The 18,449-nt window shown below is 52.7% G+C and overlaps 1 protein-coding gene across 1 annotated transcript in view; it reads right to left on the minus strand.

Moving 5' to 3' along the window:
- The window catches only part of LOC139751453 (uncharacterized), a 178,916-nt gene extending 162,312 nt beyond the window's left edge, over positions 1-16,604 (minus strand). Inside the window, 1 exon segment of the mRNA XM_071666872.1 lies at positions 16,075-16,604. Coding sequence (XP_071522973.1) covers positions 16,075-16,153 — 79 coding nt within the window. The 5' untranslated portion in view covers positions 16,154-16,604.
- Between the last annotated feature and the right edge of the window lie 1,845 nt (positions 16,605-18,449).

Below are 18,449 nucleotides of genomic sequence, written 5' to 3' on the forward strand. Positions count from 1 at the left end.
GTGGCGGGGTCGTGACGGAAATGGATGAAGGCAGCAAGTACTAATTATGTACATGTGTATATATGCATATGTCTGTGTATGAACACATATCTATACGTTAAGATGTATAGGTATGTATATGTGCGTGTGTGTGGACGTGCATGTATATACATGTGTATGTGGGTGGGTTGCGGCCATTCTTTCATTCGTTTCCTGGCGCTACCTCGCTAACGCGGGAGACAGCGACAAAGTATAATAAACAGATAAATAATACATATAAATAAACCCCCGGCCACGCCTGGCAGCCCGGTGACACTGGGCAAAACATTGACCGTTAATATGAATCGGTTTGTTATATATATATTTTCAAACTCGCTTTAAAAGAAAACGGGATCACTGGGAAAGGTCCGTTACAGCCGTTAGCCGGTGACGTCATCAAACCCAGATTTGAATCTATCAGAACAGGAATTTGAATTAAGAATAATAGTGGTGTGTGTGTGTGTGTGTGTGTGTGTGTGTGTCCTAGCTACGTCTCTTCGTTGTATATCAACTGACTGTTACTTCTCTATTGTGCCTCCCCTGATGATGTGACTATGACATGAAAGTGCACTTGGGAACTTATTGTGTTTCCTTTTCCCCGTGGTGGACTCATAGGAACATATACATATATATATATATATATATATATATATATATATATATATATATATATATATATATATATATATAATGATGATATCCCATTTTCTTTACTACATTGGTTTGACGTATCATCTTTCGCTATGATTGTTAGATAATTCACCACAGCAACGACCTCCACTCCCCATCACCACCACCACATCGACCTCCACTCCCCATCACCACCACCACAACGACCTCCACTCCCCATCACCACCACCACAACGACCTCCACTCCCCATCACCACCACCACAACGACCTCCACTCCCCATCACCACCACCACAACGACCTCCACTCCCCATCACCACCACCACAACCACCTCCACTCCCCATCACCACCACCACAACCACCTCCACTCCCCATCACCACCACCACATCGACCTCCACTCCCCATCACCACCACCACAACGACCTCCACTCCCCATCACCACCACCACAACGACCTCCACTCCCCATCACCACCACCACATCGACCTCCACTCCCCATCACCACCACCACAACGACCTCCACTCCCCATCACCACCACCACAACGACCTCCACTCCCCATCACCACCACCACAACGACCTCCACTCCCCATCACCACCACCACAACGACCTCCACTCCCCATCACCACCACCACAACGACCTCCACTCCCCATCACCAGCACCACAACGACCTCCACTCCCCATCACCTAGCCTCTCCCCTTCCCTGTATCATATCTTCCCCCAGCTGTACCCGGAGGGAGGGGAGGGCGCCCCTCCACTCCCTCCAGACAAACTGTGGGTCAGTCAGTTCAGAACCTGCAACACTGAAATCCCTCCCTCCCTCCCTCCCTCCCTCCATCCCCCTGAAAAGACTACTGAAAGCATAAAAAAAAGCTTAATTAGGTCTAGCTTAATTAGGTCCAGCTTAATTAGGTCCAGCTTAATTAGGTCTAACTTAATCAGTTCAAGGTTTAATAAAAGGCCCAGCTTAATTATCTAAGTCAGGTTGTCTTCAATATGTACAATTCCCTCTATATATATATACACATACATGTGTGTGTGTGTGTGTGTGTGTGTGTGTGTGTGTGTGGTGTGGGGTGAGGGATGGTGGAGTTGTGGACATTGGAAACATATGGAAGATATTAAGACTCATGCAATGATGATGAGAGAGAGAAGAGGAAGAAAAAGGGAAAGAGAGAAAAAGATGTGTTTGGAAATATCCCATCTTCTCTCTCTCTCTCTCTGTCTCTCTCTCTCTCTCTCTCTCTCTCTCTCTCTCTCTCTCTCTCTCTCTCTCTCTCTCTCTCTCTCTCTCTGACACACACATACACACACAGACACAGACACACACATACATACACACATCTATACACACACACATACACACACAGACACAGACATACATACACACATCTATACACACACACATACACACACAGACACAGACACACACATACATACACACATCTATACACACACACATACACACACACAGACACAGACACACACATACATACACACATCTATACACACACACATACACACACAGACACAGACACACACATACATACACACATCTATACACACACACATACACACACACAGACACAGACACACACATACATACACACATCTATACACACACACATACACACACAGACACAGACACACACATACATACACACATCTATACACACACACATACACACACAGACACAGACACACACATACATACACACATCTATACACACACACATACACACACACAGACACAGACACACACACACACACACACACACACACACAAGGTACACGGGGGGGAGGGGGTGGGGGAAGGCATCTCATTCATTCATTAAAACGGTCCGCTCACGCATGCTACTTCCGGTTCCGGCCGCCGTATGTGTGTGTGTGTGTGTGTGTGTGTGTGGTGCGTCTCCCTCATTATGAGGCAGCCGGGCGTGGCAGACGACTCGCGCCTGAGGAGCAGATGTGATCTGAGTCGACTGAATGATTTCAAACAACCCAGAAAGGTAATTCAACCCCCCCCTCCCCCCTCCCCACCCCCCTGGCCTAATTACCTTGAATCCCCTTTTTCCGATCTAACAACCATCGCCACCAGCAAACTGTGGAGGGGGAGGGGGAGGGTGAGGGGGTTGGGGTGGGGGGGTAGAAGGGGGGTAGGGGGGGAGGGGACAGTAATCATCAAAGAGGTGATTCTGAGAGTGATGACGTCACACGTCTGACACGTGTCAAACACCTTACGACACAAACCTCGGGGGGGAAGGTGGGTGGGTTCGAACCCCCCGGGAATATCCCGCGCGGTGCCTTCCGTGTTTTTCTTCCCACGGAAGAAATATGGTGGGGGGGAGGGGGGAGACACATCCCCCTACCCCACAACCCCCACCCCCATCCCCACACACACACACACACGTAACACCCCTCCTCCCTCTCCCCTTCCCCTTCCCCTCCTCCCTTCCCCTCCTCCAATGTATTCTGCGCCATTCAGCCAGGGTTGTAGCATGGCGGGGGGTGGGGGAGGGGAGGAAGGGGGGAGGGAGGAGGTTTTGTGTTGTATGGGGGGAGGGGAGGGGGGTTGCACTAGAGGTGGGGGAGGGGAGGAGGGGGGTGTTGTGTTGTATGGGGGGAGGGGGTGTTGTGTTGCATGGGGGGGAGGGGGGTGTTCTGTTGTATGGGGGGGGAGGGGGTGTTCTGTTGTATGGAAGGGGAGGGGGAGGGGGTGTTGTGTTGTATGGGGGGGAGGGATGGGGGGGGGTGTTGTGTTGCAGGGGGGGGAGGGGGTGTTGTGTTGTATGGGGGGAGGGGGTGGTGTTGTGGTGCTGGGGGGGGGGGGTGTTGTGTTGTATGGGGGGAGGGGGGTGTGTTCTGTTTGTATGGGGGGAGGGGGTGTTGTGTTGTATGGGGGGAGGGGGGTGTTGTGTTGTATGGGGGGGAGGGGGTGTTGTGTTGCATGGGGTGGGAGGGGGGTGTTGGGTTGTATGGGGGGAGGGGGTGTTGTGTTGCATGGGGGGGAGGGGGTGTGTGTTGTATGGGGGGAGGTGGTGTTTGTGTTGTTGGGGGGGAGGGAGGGGGTGTTGTGTTGCATTGGGGGGGAGGGGGTGTTGTGTTTGTATGGGGGGAGGGAGGGTGTTCTGTTGTATGGGGGAGGGGGTGTTCTGTTGTATGGGGGGAGGGGGTGTTGTGTTGCATGGGGGGAGGGGGTGTTGTGATGTATGGGGGAGAGGGGGTGTTCTGTTGTATGGGGGAGGGGGTATTGTGTTGCATGGGGGGAGGGGGTGTTGTGTTGTATGGGGGGGAGGGGGTGTTCTGTTGTATGGGGGAGGGGGTGTTTTGTTGCATGGGGGGGCGGGGGTGTTGTGTTGCGTGGGGGGGAGGTGGTGTTGTGTTGTATGGGGGGAGGAAGGGGGTGTTGTGTTGTATGGGGGGAGGGAGGGGGAGGGGGTTGAACCAGAGGTGGCGTGGCGAGCCGCGCCATGAACCAGGTATACATGTAGTTATCATGGGTTGTGTGGTTATGAGGTTGTAATGAGGGACGTAGGCGTGGTACAACCCCCCCCCCCCACCCCCGTGGTCGTAGTGGAAGACCATCTATTGTTTACGTCCAGACGTACGTACGGTACGACCCTCGAGCCACGACGGTACGGTATGACCCGTCGTGGCTCGAGAGCCGTTCCGTACCGTACCGTACCGTCATCGTGGCTCAAAGATCGTACCGTACCGTACCGTACCGGCTCAAAGATCGTACCGTACCGTACCGTCATCGGGGCTCAAAGACTGTACCGTACCGTACCGTCATCGTAACTTAGGCATCGTACCGTCGTACTCAACACAAGTTACGAACAAAAGCCATATACGAAACGGTGAGGGGAGGTGATGGGTGGTGAGGTGGGGGTGTGGTGAGGTGATGGGTGTGTGGGGGTGTGAGGTGGAGATGGGTGAGTGAGGGAGGTGTGGTGTTGAGGTGATGGGAGTGTGGGGGTGTGGGGTGGTGATGGGCGTGTGAAGGAGGTGTGGTGGTGAGGTGATGGGTGTGTGGTGGTGGTGATGGGGGGTGTGTGAGGGTATGGTGGTGATGGGTCACAGCTCTGAACTCTCACATACACTCACATAGTTTCTTCTTTCTCCAACACATTCACGTAATTGACCCCCCCCATCCCCAACACATAGTTCTTGACCAATTATTCCACTCCCTCCCATTCCCCTCCCTCCTCTCTTTCTCTCTCACTCCCCCCTTCCTCCTCCTCTTCCTCCTTCCTCCCTCCAAAGCCTCCTACAAGGTCACGGCGAGGTCAAATGCCTCCAAAGGGCTCGGAAGCTGCTGCTGCTGCAACACAGCAGCTGGGGCAGCACAGCAGCTGGGGTAATACACAGCCAGTGGGTAACACAGCAGCTGGGGGTAACACAGCAGCTGGGGTAACACAGCAGCTGGGGCAACACAGCAGCTGGGGTAACACAGCAGCTGGGGTAACACAGCAGCCTTGGTAACACAGCAGCTGGGGCAACACAGCAGCTGGGACAACACAGCAGCTGCTGCAACACAGCAGCTGGGGCAGCACAGCAGCTGGGGTAACACAGCAGCTGGGGCAACACAGCAGCTGGGGTAACACAGCAGCTGGGGTAACACAGCAGCTGGGGTAACACAGCAGCTGGGGCAACACAGCAGCTGGGGCAACACAGCAGCCTTGGTAACACAGCAGCTGGGGCAACACAGCAGCTGGGGCAACACAGCAGCTGGGGCAACAAAGCAGCTGGGGCAACACAGCAGCTGGGGTAACACAGCAGCTGGGGCAACACAGCAGCTGGGGTAACACAGCAGCCTTGGTAACACAGGAGCTGGGGCAACACAGCAGCTGGGGTAACACAGCAGCTGGGGTAACACAGCAGCTGGGGCAACACAGGAGCTGGGGTAACACAGGAGCTGGGGCAACACAGCAGCTGGGGTAACACAGGAGCTGGGGCAACACAGCAGCTGGGGTAACACAGCAGCTGGGGCAACACAGCAGCTGGGGTAACACAGCAGCTGGGGCAACACAGCAGCTGGGGCAACACAGCAGCTGGGGTAACACAGGAGCTGGGGCAACACAGCAGCTGGGGTAACACAGCAGCCTTGGTAACACAGCAGCTGGGGCAACACAGCAGCTGGGGTAACACAGCAGCTGGGGTAACACAGCAGCTGGGGCAACACAGGAGCTGGGGTAACACAGGAGCTGGGGCAACACAGCAGCTGGGGCAACACAGGAGCTGGGGTAACACAGGAGCTGGGGCAACACAGCAGCTGGGGTAACACAGCAGCTGGGGCAACACAGCAGCTGGGGTAACACAGCAGCTGGGGCAACACAGCAGCTGGGGCAACACAGCAGCTGGGGTAACACAGCAGCTGGGGCAACACAGCAGCTGGGGTAACACAGCAGCTGGGGTAACACAGCAGCTGGGGTAACACAGCAGCTGGGGCAACACAGCAGCTGGGGCAACACAGCAGCTGGGGCAACACAGCAGCTGGGGTAACACAGCAGCTGGGGTAACACAGCAGCTGGGGTAACACAGCAGCTGGGGCAACACAGCAGCTGGGGCAACACAGCAGCTGGGGTAACACAGCAGCTGGGGTAACACAGCAGCTGGGGTAACACAGCAGCTGGGGCAACACAGCAGCTGGGGTAACACAGCAGCTGGGGTAACACAGCAGCTGGGGCAACACAGCAGCTGGGGTAACACAGCAGCTGGGGCAACACAGCAGCTGGGGTAACACAGCAGCTGGGGCAACACAGCAGCTGGGGCAACACAGGAGCTGGGGTAACACAGCAGCTGGGGTAACACAGCAGCTGGGGCAACACAGCAGGTGGGGTAACACAGCAGCTGGGGTAACACAGCAGCTGGGGCAACACAGCAGCTGGGGTAACACAGCAGCTGGGGTAACACAGCAGCTGGGGTAACACAGCAGCTGGGGCAACACAGCAGCTGGGGTAACACAGCAGCTGGGGCAACACAGCAGCTGGGGCAACACAGCAGCTGGGGCAACACAGCAGCTGGGGTAACACAGCAGCTGGGGCAACACAGCAGCTGGGGTAACACAGCAGCTGGGGTAACACAGCAGCTGGGGCAACACAGCAGCTGGGGCAACACAGCAGCTGGGGTAACACAGCAGCTGGGGCAACACAGCAGCTGGGGTAACACAGCAGCTGGGGCAACACAGCAGCTGGGGTAACACAGCAGCTGGGGCAACACAGCAGCTGGGGCAACACAGCAGCTGGGGCAACACAGCAGCTGGGGTAACACAGCAGCTGGGGCAACACAGCAGCTGGGGTAACACAGCAGCTGGGGTAACACAGCAGCTGGGGTAACACAGCAGCTGGGGTAACACAGCAGCTGGGGCAACACAGCAGCTGGGGTAACACAGCAGCTGGGTTAACACAGCAGCTGGGGTAACACAGCAGCTGGGGCAACACAGCAGCTGGGGCAACACAGCAGCTGGGGTAACACAGCAGCTGGGGTAACACAGCAGCTGGGGCAACACAGCAGCTGGGGTAACACAGCAGCTGGGGCAACACAGCAGCTGGGGCAACACAGCAGCTGGGGCAACACAGCAGCTGGGGTAACACAGCAGCTGGGGCAACACAGCAGCTGGGGCAACACAGCAGCTGGGGTAACACAGCAGCTGGGGCAACACAGCAGCTGGGGCAACACAGCAGCTGGGGCAACACAGCAGCTGGGGTAACACAGCAGCTGTGGTAACACAGCAGCTGTGGCAACACAGCAGCTGGGGCAACACAAGCAGCTGGGGTAACATCAGCAGCTGGGGTACCACAGCAGCTGGGGCAACACAGCAGCTGGGGCAACACAGCAGCTGGGGTAACACAGCAGTGGGGCAACACAGCAGCTGGGGTAACACAGCAGCTGGGGCAACACAGCAGCTGGGGTAACACAGCAGCTGGGGCAACACAGCAGCTGGGGTAAGCTTGAGGAGGATTTAATCTGGAGGGGGGGGAGGGAAGGGGAAGGGGAGGAGGGGGAAGATTAGCGTCACCTTACCATTGCGTCACAGGTGAGGCAAATGAGCGTGACGCGTGACGGTAGGGAGGGGAGGGGAGGGGAGGGGGGTGTTCATCCCTCCCTCCCCGTCCAACAACTCTCTCTCTCTCTCTCTCTCTCTCTCTCTCTCTCTCTCTCTCTCTGTCTCTCTCTCTCTCTCTCGCTCTCTCTTCTCTCTCTCTCTCTCTCTCTCTCTCTCTCTCTCTCTCTCTCTCAATTTGGTCAACTTAAGTAAAGGTTGGTATGTACGTCTTACAGTGGACACCGATATTGGTCATATATATATATATATATATATATATATATATATATATATATATATATATATATATATATATATATATATATATATAAGGTTAATGATGGATGAAACGTTAAGTTTAAATATAGAAATCGAAATTGTAAGTTTTAAAATAGGAATCGAAATTGGTGTAATTGGTCACACGAGGTAAACACTGTGGCCAAAAAAAAATGACGTCAAAAATAGGCAACGGAATGGGTCGTTACCACCCCCCCACCCCCTTCACCCATCACCCCCATCACACGCGCCAACAGAGACAAAAATCTTACACCCTTCGGACCATCACCATAATGTACGGACCATCACCATAATGTACGGACCATCACCATAATGTACGGACCATCACCATTACAATGTACGGACCATCACCATCACAATGTACGGACCATCACCATCACAATGTACGGACCATCACCATCACAATGTACGGACCATCACCATCACAATGTACGGACCATCACCATTACAATGTACGGACCATCACCATCACAATGTACGGACCATCACCATAATGTACGGACCATCACCATCACAATGTACGGACCATCACCATCACAATGTACGGACCATCACCATCACAATGTACGGACCATCACCATCACAATGTACGGACCATCACCATTACAATGTACGGACCATCACCATCACAATGTACGGACCATCACCATTACAATGTACGGACCATCACCATCACAATGTACGGACCATCACCATCACAATGTACGGACCATCACCATCACAATGTACGGACCATCACCATCACAATGTACGGACCATCACCATTACAATGTACGGACCATCACCATAATGTACGGACCATCACCATAATGTACGGACCATCACCATTACAATGTACGGACCATCACCATCACAATGTACGGACCATCACCATCCGGACAAAAAGAAAAATATAGACCTTCCCCTCCCTCCCCCACTTAGCGCCTTCTCTGGACCCGGACAAAAAAAAGGAAAAAAAAAAGGCCACCACATCTCACCCATCCCATTTTCTTTCATACCAATCCCCCCATTCGAACGAAAAAACGTCAAAACGACGATTTGGACGAAAAAAAAACCCAATCTGAGGGGACGTAACTCGGACGAAACAACCACCCCCCCTCTCTCCACCCCCCCTCCCGCCCCCCGAGTCCCGTCCGTCGAGGGACGCAGGGGTGGGGCGGGGGGAGGCGGCGTACCCCGGGGACTGGACGAAAAATAGCTGAGGTGAAAGTCAGGTATGTGTGTGTACGGGGCCGAGTCTGACACATGGGGCTAAATTTTTTTTTTGTTTTTCTGTTTTCTTCTTAATCAGTTTGGTCTCCCCCCCCCCCCCCTGGTCCTCCACACACACACACACACACACACACACATGTAACTACATATGTGCTGCAAACGACCTCGTCCAACGAGGGATGGGGATGGGGTCGTTCGTGTAATATGGCTGGTCCACACTCCATCACGGGTCTGTAACTTGGACTATGGTCTTGGTGATGGTCTGTATGGCACACCAAACCCACAGGCCATCATCATCATCCAATTATCATTACGTAAATCATACGTTGGTCCAAGACACCACACACACACACACACACACCCAAAAGTTCAAATTAAGTCGCTCTGTCGCAAAACTTACGACGAACGACCCTTCCCCTCCCTCCTTCCTTCCTTCCTCTGTTGTCCCCCCCCCCCTGAACTACCATCGTTAAACTATCTATAATCAGGACGAGCGAGGAGCCTCGGCTATATATATATAGAGGTTAATAATGGTGTTCCACACTGGGGTCTGGGTTATTGTGTTCTGAAAGCCGGAAGAGGATGTCTTGTTCTCACAACCAGTTTACCTTCTCCCTCCGTCCCTCTACCTTGTTGTGAGAGGCACTGGGGTCTTTGATCAATTCCCTCTATGTTGTTTCTATATACAGACGTCCCTCTCTTTACGTCCCCCTTATACTGTTTCTATATACAAGTGTTAGTCTATTTACGTCCCCCTTATACTGTTTCTATATACAAATGGCCCTCTATTTACGTCCCCTCAAATACCTTCTATATACAGACGTCCCTTTCTTTACGTCCCCTTTTAAAGTTTCTATATACAAGTGTTCCTCTATTTACGTCCCCTTCTATCATTTCTATATACAAATGTTCCTGTATCTTTTTTTTTTTTTTTGCTTTGTCGCTGTCTCCCGCGTTTGCGAGGTAGCGCAAGGAAACAGATGAAAGAAATGGCCCAACCCCCCCCATACACATGTATATATATACGTCCACACACGCAAATATACATACCTACACAGCTTTCCATGGTTTACCCCAGACGCTTCACATGCCTTGATTCAATCCACTGACAGCACGTCAACCCCGGTATACCACATCGCTCCAATTCACTCTATTCCTTGCCCTCCTTTCACCCTCCTGCATGTTCAGGCCCCGATCACACAAAATCTTTTTCACTCCATCTTTCCACCTCCAATTTGGTCTCCCTCTTCTCCTCGTTCCCTCCACCTCCGACACATATATCCTCTTGGTCAATCTTTCCTCACTCAATCTCTCCATGTGCCCAAACCATTTCAAAACACCCTCTTCTGCTCTCTCAACCACGCTCTTTTTATTTCCACACATCTCTCTTACCCTTACGTTACTTACTCGATCAAACCACCTCACACCACACATTGTCCTCAAACATCTCATTTCCAGCACATCCATCCTCCTGCGCACAACTCTATCCATAGCCCAGGCCTCGCAACCATACAACATTGTTGGAACTACTATTCCTTCAAACATACCCATTTTTGCTTTCCGAGATAATGTTCTCGACTTCCACACATTCCTGTATCTATGTCCACTTAAATATCTTCTATATACAGACGTCCCCCTCTTTACGTCCCCTTTATCTATATACACGTGTTCCTCTATTTACGTCATCTTCTATTACTTCTATATACAAATCTTCCTCTATCTATGTCCCCTTAAATACCTTCTATAGACAAATGGTCCTCACTTTACGTCCCTCAGTGTCTATCTGGAAGTAATCTATCAAAAGCTATAGTAGGTCTATCCCTAACATGGCCAGTGGCTATGATACAGGCATTTACCGAGGCCCCTGACCTGTGACCTGATGGAGCGACCTGCCTACCACAACATGAGGACTCTGCCTGCTCTGACCTGTGACCTGATAAGACGACCCGAAAACCTTCTTGGCCTGTGACCTGATGAGACGACCCGATACCCTTCTTGACCTGTGACCTGCTGAGACGACCCGATACCCTTGACCTGTAACCTGACGAGACGACCCGATACCCTTGACCTGTGTCCTGATGAAACGACCCGATACCCTTGACCTGTGACCTGCTGAGACGACCTGGTCACACCTCGATTTGTTGTTGACCAGAAGGGCATGACCAAACCATACCTAGACCTGTGACCTGATGGGACGACCTGTCTACCTTGACCTGCATGACGACAGTCAAGACACCTTAACGATACGATGCGAGTTAACTACCACTTCCGGCTCCAATTGCACAGCCTAATTACCATTGGGATGACTCCCTTAACAGCCCAATGTGACCTCAATTGAGCCCCTTGGGTCATGTACTGCCTGCCGTACACCCAGGTCTCCCAAACTGCTCCCAGTTACGTACACTAGGTCCAAGGTCATGACCTGGTCAGGGGTTAAGGTCATAGCACGTGCCCTAGTTATAGGGATGGTCCAGGAATGTGTCCTGGTTAGGAGTTAAGGTCCAGGAATGTGCCCTGGTCAGGGTTAAGTCCCCTAGCACGTGCCCTGGTCAGGGGTTAAGTCCCCCAGCACGTGCCCTGGTCAGGGGTTAAGTCCCCCAGCACGTGCCCTGGTGAGGGGTTAAGTCCCCCAGCACGTGCCCTGGTCAGGGGTTAAGTCCCCCAGCACGTGCCCTGGTCAGGGGTTAAGGCCCCAGCACGTGCCCTGGTCAGGGGTTAAGTCCCCCCAGCACGTGCCCTGGTCAGGGGTTAAGGCCCCCAGCACGTGCCCTGGTCAGGGGTTAAGGCCCCCAGCACGTGCCCTGGTCAGGGGTTACGGCCCCAGCACGTGCCCTGGTCAGGGGCTAAGGCCCCCCAGCACGTGCCCTGGTCAGGGGTTGCGGCCCTCAGCACGTGCCCTGGTCAGGGGTTAAGGCCCCAGCACGTGCCCTGGTCAGGGGTTAAGGCCCCAGCACGTGCCCTGGTCAGGGGTAAGGTCCAATAAGGGCTATGTACCCACCCAGCAGGTCACCAGACAGACCTAGCAGGGTCAAGGTCAGGTCAACACAGTGTGCAGCAGGTTGGCTGATGGGCACACGGAGGGGAGGATAGCTGGGGTGAGGCTGGGGGAGATGTTCGGGGTGTGTAGGGACCTGGGGAGAGGAGGAGTGGGGAGGTGTGTGTGTGTGTGTGTGTGTGTGTGTGTGTGTAAAGGCAAAGCTTGTACAGAGAGAGAGAGAGAGAGAGAGAGAGAGAGAGAGAGAGAGAGAGAGAGAGAGAGAGAGAGAGAGAGAGAGAGAGATCATAAGTGTGTGTGTGTGTGTGCCACAGTGGCTGTAGTGGTAAAGTATAAGTGTGTGTGCAGTCAGCTTCTATAAGTTCCGTCAAGTGTCCTAGGGTTTCATTCCAGTCTCCCACTGCTTTCTTCCTCTCTCTCCCCGTCTTTCCCTCCCTATCTCGTGTCTTTTCCCCCTATTTTGTCTCGTTGTCCCTATCCTATTTCGTTTCCCTCTTGTCTCTCTTCACTTTCCCCTACTGCATCTCCCTTTTCCCTATTATATCTCTCCCTTGCTCCTGTTACATCTCTCCCTTCCCCCTATTACATCTCACTGCCCCCTATTACGTCTCCCTGCCCCCTATTACATCTCTCCCTTCCCCCTATTACATCTCCCTTCCCCCTATTACATCTCCCTGCCCCCCTATTACATCTCCCTGCCCCCTATTACATCTCCCTGCCCCCATGTTCACACATATTGTTATAACAATTGGTGGGATCTCAGTGGGGGTGTCTCTGGGGGGGGAGGGAGGTTGTCTGGGGTGACGGGTCATGAACGACCCTGCCCCCGGAGGTGCACATGAGGTCGTACAGGTGGAGGGAACCCGGGGTCGTACAGGTGGAGGGAACTGCAGCAGGTGGAGGGGAACTCGGGGTCGTACAGGTGGAGGGGAACGCGGGGTCGTACAGGTGGAGGGGAACTCGGGGTCGTACAGGTGGAGGGGAACCCGGGGTCGTACAGGTGGAGGGAACCCGGGGTCGTACAGGTGGAGGGGAACTCGGGGTCGTACAGGTGGAGGGGAACTGCAGGTCGTACAGCTGGAGGGATCTGACGTACGACGAGGTGTTGACAGGAGAGAGACGGGCGGTGGACAGACGTGTGTGTGTGTGTGTGAGAGAGAGAGAGAGAGAGAGAGAGAGAGAGAGAGAGAGAGAGAGAGTGTGTACCTATCCGTGGAGGACAAAAATTGAATCTGTCTCCTCTCACCCCTCCCGGCTCTCACCTTAACCTCCTCTCTCTCTCCCCCCCCCCCCCTCTCTCTCTCTCTCTCTCTCTCTCTCTCTCTCTCTCTCTCTCTCTCTCTCTCTCTCTCTCTATCTATCTATCTATCTATCTGTCTATCTCTATCTATCTACATTTCTAATTATCTATCTATCTCTATCTTCTATCTATCTACCTATCTATCTATCTCACTACATTTCTAATTATCTATCTATCTCTATCTTCTATCTATCTACCTATCTATCTATCTCACTACATTTCTAATTATCTATCTATCTCCATCTTCTATCTATCTACCTATCTATCTATCTCACTACATTTCTAATTATCTATCTATCTCTATCTTCTATCTATCTACCTATCTATCTATCTCACTACATTTCTAATTATCTATCTATCTCCATCTTCTATCTATCTACCTATCTATCTATCTCACTACATTTCTAATTATCTATCTATCTCCATCTTCTATCTATCTACCTATCTATCTATCTCACTATGGAACCCGGCTGAGAGCGGGTGTGGCACGGCAACAGTGAACACTTGACACAGACTAGGTGAACGGCTTGGGCCACAGCAGTGAACAGCAGTATGTGCAACAGTGAACACACACACACACACACACACACACACACACACACAGAGCAGTGAACAACCTAACCACCAGTGAAGGCAGGCCGATCGACAGTGAACAGCCTGTGCAGCAATGACCGAACCACACAGCAGTGAAAGAACCACAGGACGGTGGAAGAACTCAAAGTAGCAGTGACCCGCTCACACAGCAGTGATAAGAGAAAAACAGGCCAGGCAACAGTGACCAACCCAAGCCAACGGGGACGGAGCCCAGGCAACAGTAGTGACCAGCCCACACACACACAGCAGCAGTGACCAACCCAAGCCAACAGCGACCCCCCTCACACAAAAAACCCCAGTGAACAGTGCCAACAGTGAAGAGCAGTCACTGGCCACCCCCAGGTGTGGTGAAAATGTCAAAAAGCGCCTTGAGGTGGTACACACACACACACACACACACACACACACACACACACACACACGGAGCACAGTGACTGTGGCACTGCCTGGTCCTGGAGGAGAGAGAGAGAGAGAGAGAGAGAGAGAGAGAGAGAGAGAGAGAGAGAGAGAGAGAGAATATATAATCATTCTCTCTCTCTCTCTCTCTCTCTCTCTCTCTCTCTCTCTCTCTCTCTCTCTCTCTCTCTCAGCGAGCCTGAAAGCCACAGCGAAAGTGAACAACAACGGAGGATGGGTGAAGGAGGAGGACAAGAGGAGGAGGAGGAGGAGGAGGAGGAGGAGGAGGAGGAGGAGGAGGTAGAGGAGGAGGCGTGAGAGAAAGCTCGTCAGAAGGGGCAAGTCTAGAAGGTCGTGTCAGGTGGAGGGAGGGAGGGAGGGAGGGAGGGAGGGAGGGAGGGAGTGAGGGAGGGAGGGAAGGATTGGTTTATACTGGAGCGTTGAAGTCTAAGTTGTGGAGGCGCTCGCTCACCCACCGCTCGAACTCACCCACCCACCCACCCACCCTCAACCTGGTATCAAACCCACCCACCCACCCACAGCCTGGTACCAAACCCACCCAACCTAGCCAACCCACCATCGAACATCTGATGGCCAACCCACAACCCACCACCTGGTACTAAACCCACCACCTGGTACCGAACCCACCAACCTACCACCCCACCACCTGTTACCCAACATACTCATCCAACCCACTAACCACCACCTGGCACCAAACCCACCCACCCAACCCACCATCTGGCACCAAACAAAAAACCAACCCACCACTTGGCACCTAACCCACCGACCCACCCCACCACCTGGCATCAAACACCAAAAACCCACCCACCACCTGGCACCAAAAACCCACCGACCCAACCCAACCCACCACCTGGCACCAAACCCACCCATCCAACCCACCACCTGGCACCAAACCCACCTACCCAACCCACCACCTGGGACCAAAGCCCACGCAATCCCCCCCACCCCCATTTCCATTACATTAACCACATCATCCAATGGCTTTATCCTCCATCTATATACACACTCCCACTACGAAGAGGGAGAGAATCAATATATACATACATACATACATACATACAATCCTACATCTATCCATTGTATCTTTTAAAAAAATTGAGGTTAATTGTATGGATTTTTTGAGGTTAATTGTGTGGTTTTTGAGGTTAATTGCGTTTTTTGAGGTTAATTGTGTGGTTTTTGAGGTTAATTGTGGTTTTTGAAGTTGTGTATGGTTTTTGAGGTTTATGGTTTTTGAGTTTAACTGTGTGGTTTTTGAGGTTAACTGTGAGGTTTTTAAGGTGGTGTATGGTTTTTGAGGTGAACTGTGTTTCTTTTTTAGGTTGTCTGGTTTTTGAGTTTAACTGTGTGGTTTTTGAGGTTAACTGTGAGGTTTTTAAGGTGGTGTATGGTTTTTGAGGTGAACTGTGTTTCTTTTTTAGGTTGTCTGGTTTTTGAGGTTAACTGTGTGGTTTTTGAGGTAAAATTGTATGTTTTTTTTAGGTTGTCTGGTTTTTGAGGTTAATTGTGTAGGTTTTTTGAGGTTAATTGTACGTGTAGGCAGACAATATGTAAGGTGACTGACCTGTGGTGAAGGAGAGAAGGCAGAACCCCACGAGCAGAGCACAATGTACCATCATCATAATCGTTCGCTTCCAAACCATAGCTTTATCTATTGCCAAAAATATATCTATCTATCTATCTATCTATCACTCTTATTCTTTTTCCTTTTTCTTTTCCTTCACACAAAAATATAATTCACTGATCTTATTTCCAAGTATATCTTTGCTTTATTTCCGAGAGATATAGAACCAGATCGCGTCACTAAAGCACAGAAATTGGGTTACGTATATATAACTATATATTAAATTTTCTTTTTCCTTTTTCTTTCTATATTATTAATTAAATCCTCCAGCAGCAGGGGCTAGCACCACCACCACACACACGGGGTCTATATCACCGCTTCCACCTCCATCGTGGTGGGCTAACGGCTCAGCAATTGGGGTTCTCAGCTCTGGGATGGGTAGTTAAGTGGTTCGTGGTGAGGTGGTGTGGCTGCGGGGAGCGGCACCCAACCTTCCCCCGTGAGAGTCGGGACCTTTCTGAGCTGCTCGCCACACCGCCGCCGCCTCCCGCCCAGAAACTAGGTCTCTCCTGAGGTGGTCCGACACCGATACCGTCTCCGCCGCTTGGAGAACGTGGGTAAGGAGGAGGTGGTGGTGGTGGTCCGACACCGATATCGTCTCCGCCGCTTAGAGAATGTGTGTGAGGGTGTTAAGGTCTCGGTTTCCCTCCTCCTCCTCCTCTTGCTCGGCCTCGCTCAGTCTCGGATGGTTGCGAAAGACGAGAGGTGGTAGGGGGGGGGGGGGGGGGGTGGTAGAGACTTAATGCCCAACGGCCCCCCCCCCCCGCCCCCCTCGCGCGCCCCCCCCGACGTCGAAGTCTTTTGAGAATTTCTTCTGGTTTCTGAACGACGTGTCGTTCCCCTGGCCCTCGCCGCCCGCCCTACGACGACAGGGGCTTCTTCCTCCGCCCGTGTGGGCGCCGCGGGTCTCCCCCCCCCCTCCCCTGGCGGGGCGACACCACAGACTACGGGGTGGGGGAGCGAGCGAGCGGGGGGGGGGGAGCCACGAATAGTGGTAGTGGGGGAGGGGGGAAAGAGAGAGAGGGGGGGAACGGTAGGACAGGGGGCGGGGTGGAGGGGCGGGGGAGGGGGGTTTCTCGTAGAAAGGCGTTAGAAAACAGCGCACTGAAGGAGAGGGAAGGAAGGGAGGGGAGGGGGAAGGGGAAGGGGAAGGGGAAAGGGGGAAGGGGGAGGTGCTGTGGTGGTAAACGCGGATGACGAATCTTTACTGTAGAAAGTTGTAGTCCTACGCCCTCCCTCCCTCCTCCCTCCTCCTCCTTCCTTCCTCCTCCCTCCCTCCTCCCTCCCTCCCTCCCTTCCCCTCCTTCCCTCTTCCCTCCCCCCTCCCTCCTTCCTTCCCCCCTCCCCCGTAACCACTGGTTATAGAAGCCCTTTAACCAAGAGGCGGTGGTGACCAAGGCTCTCTCTCTCTCTCTCTCTCTCTCTATCTCTATCTATCTATCTATCTATCTCTCTATCTATCTATCTCCCTCCGCTCAGGCTTACGGTCCAGCAGTTTTCCCTGACGGTAAGGGCACGTAAGGACCAGCTACGGGCAGGTGAACACTGCCAGGGTCACCCCTACCTTACCTTCCTTCAAAAGTCCCTCCAAAATCAGTATGTACGCGGGGGACGGGGTAGGGAGGAGGAGGGAGGGAGGGAGGGAGGGAGGGAGGGAGGGAGGGAGGGAGGAAGGAAGGAAGGAAGGAAGGAAGGAAGGATGGAAGGAGGAGGAGGGAGGAGGAGGAGGAGGAGGAGAAGGAGGAGGAGGAGGAGGAGGGAGGAGGAGGAGGGAGGAGGAGGAGGGAGGAGGAGTATTACACTGGGCCCAGTGTGGGGCACACACATCACATACACAAGAATGAATCTTCCTCCATCTTTCTACAAGCAACAGTGTTAACCAAAAGCCAGTAGATCTTCCTCCAATATTCCCCTCATAAGCCAGTAGATCTTCCTCCAATATTCCCCTCATAAGCCAGTAGATCTTCCTCCAATATTCCCCTCATAAGCCAGTAGATCTTCCTCCAATATTCCCCTCATAAGCCAGTAGATCTTCCTCCAATATTCCCCTCATAAGCCAGTAGATCTTCCTCCAATATTCCCCTCATAAGCCAGTAGATCTTCCTCCAATATTCCCCTCATAAGCCAGTAGATCTTCCTCCAATATTCCCCTCATAAGCCAGTAGATCTTCCTCCAATATTCCCCTCATAAGCCAGTAGATCTTCCTCCAATATTTCCCTCATAAGCCAGTAGATCTTCCTCCAATATTCCCCTCATAAGCCAGTAGATCTTCCTCCAACATTCCCCTCATAAGCCAGTAGATCTTCCTCCAATA

Source organism: Panulirus ornatus, chromosome 11, assembly GCF_036320965.1.
Source record: "Panulirus ornatus isolate Po-2019 chromosome 11, ASM3632096v1, whole genome shotgun sequence".
NCBI lineage: Eukaryota > Metazoa > Arthropoda > Malacostraca > Decapoda > Palinuridae > Panulirus > Panulirus ornatus.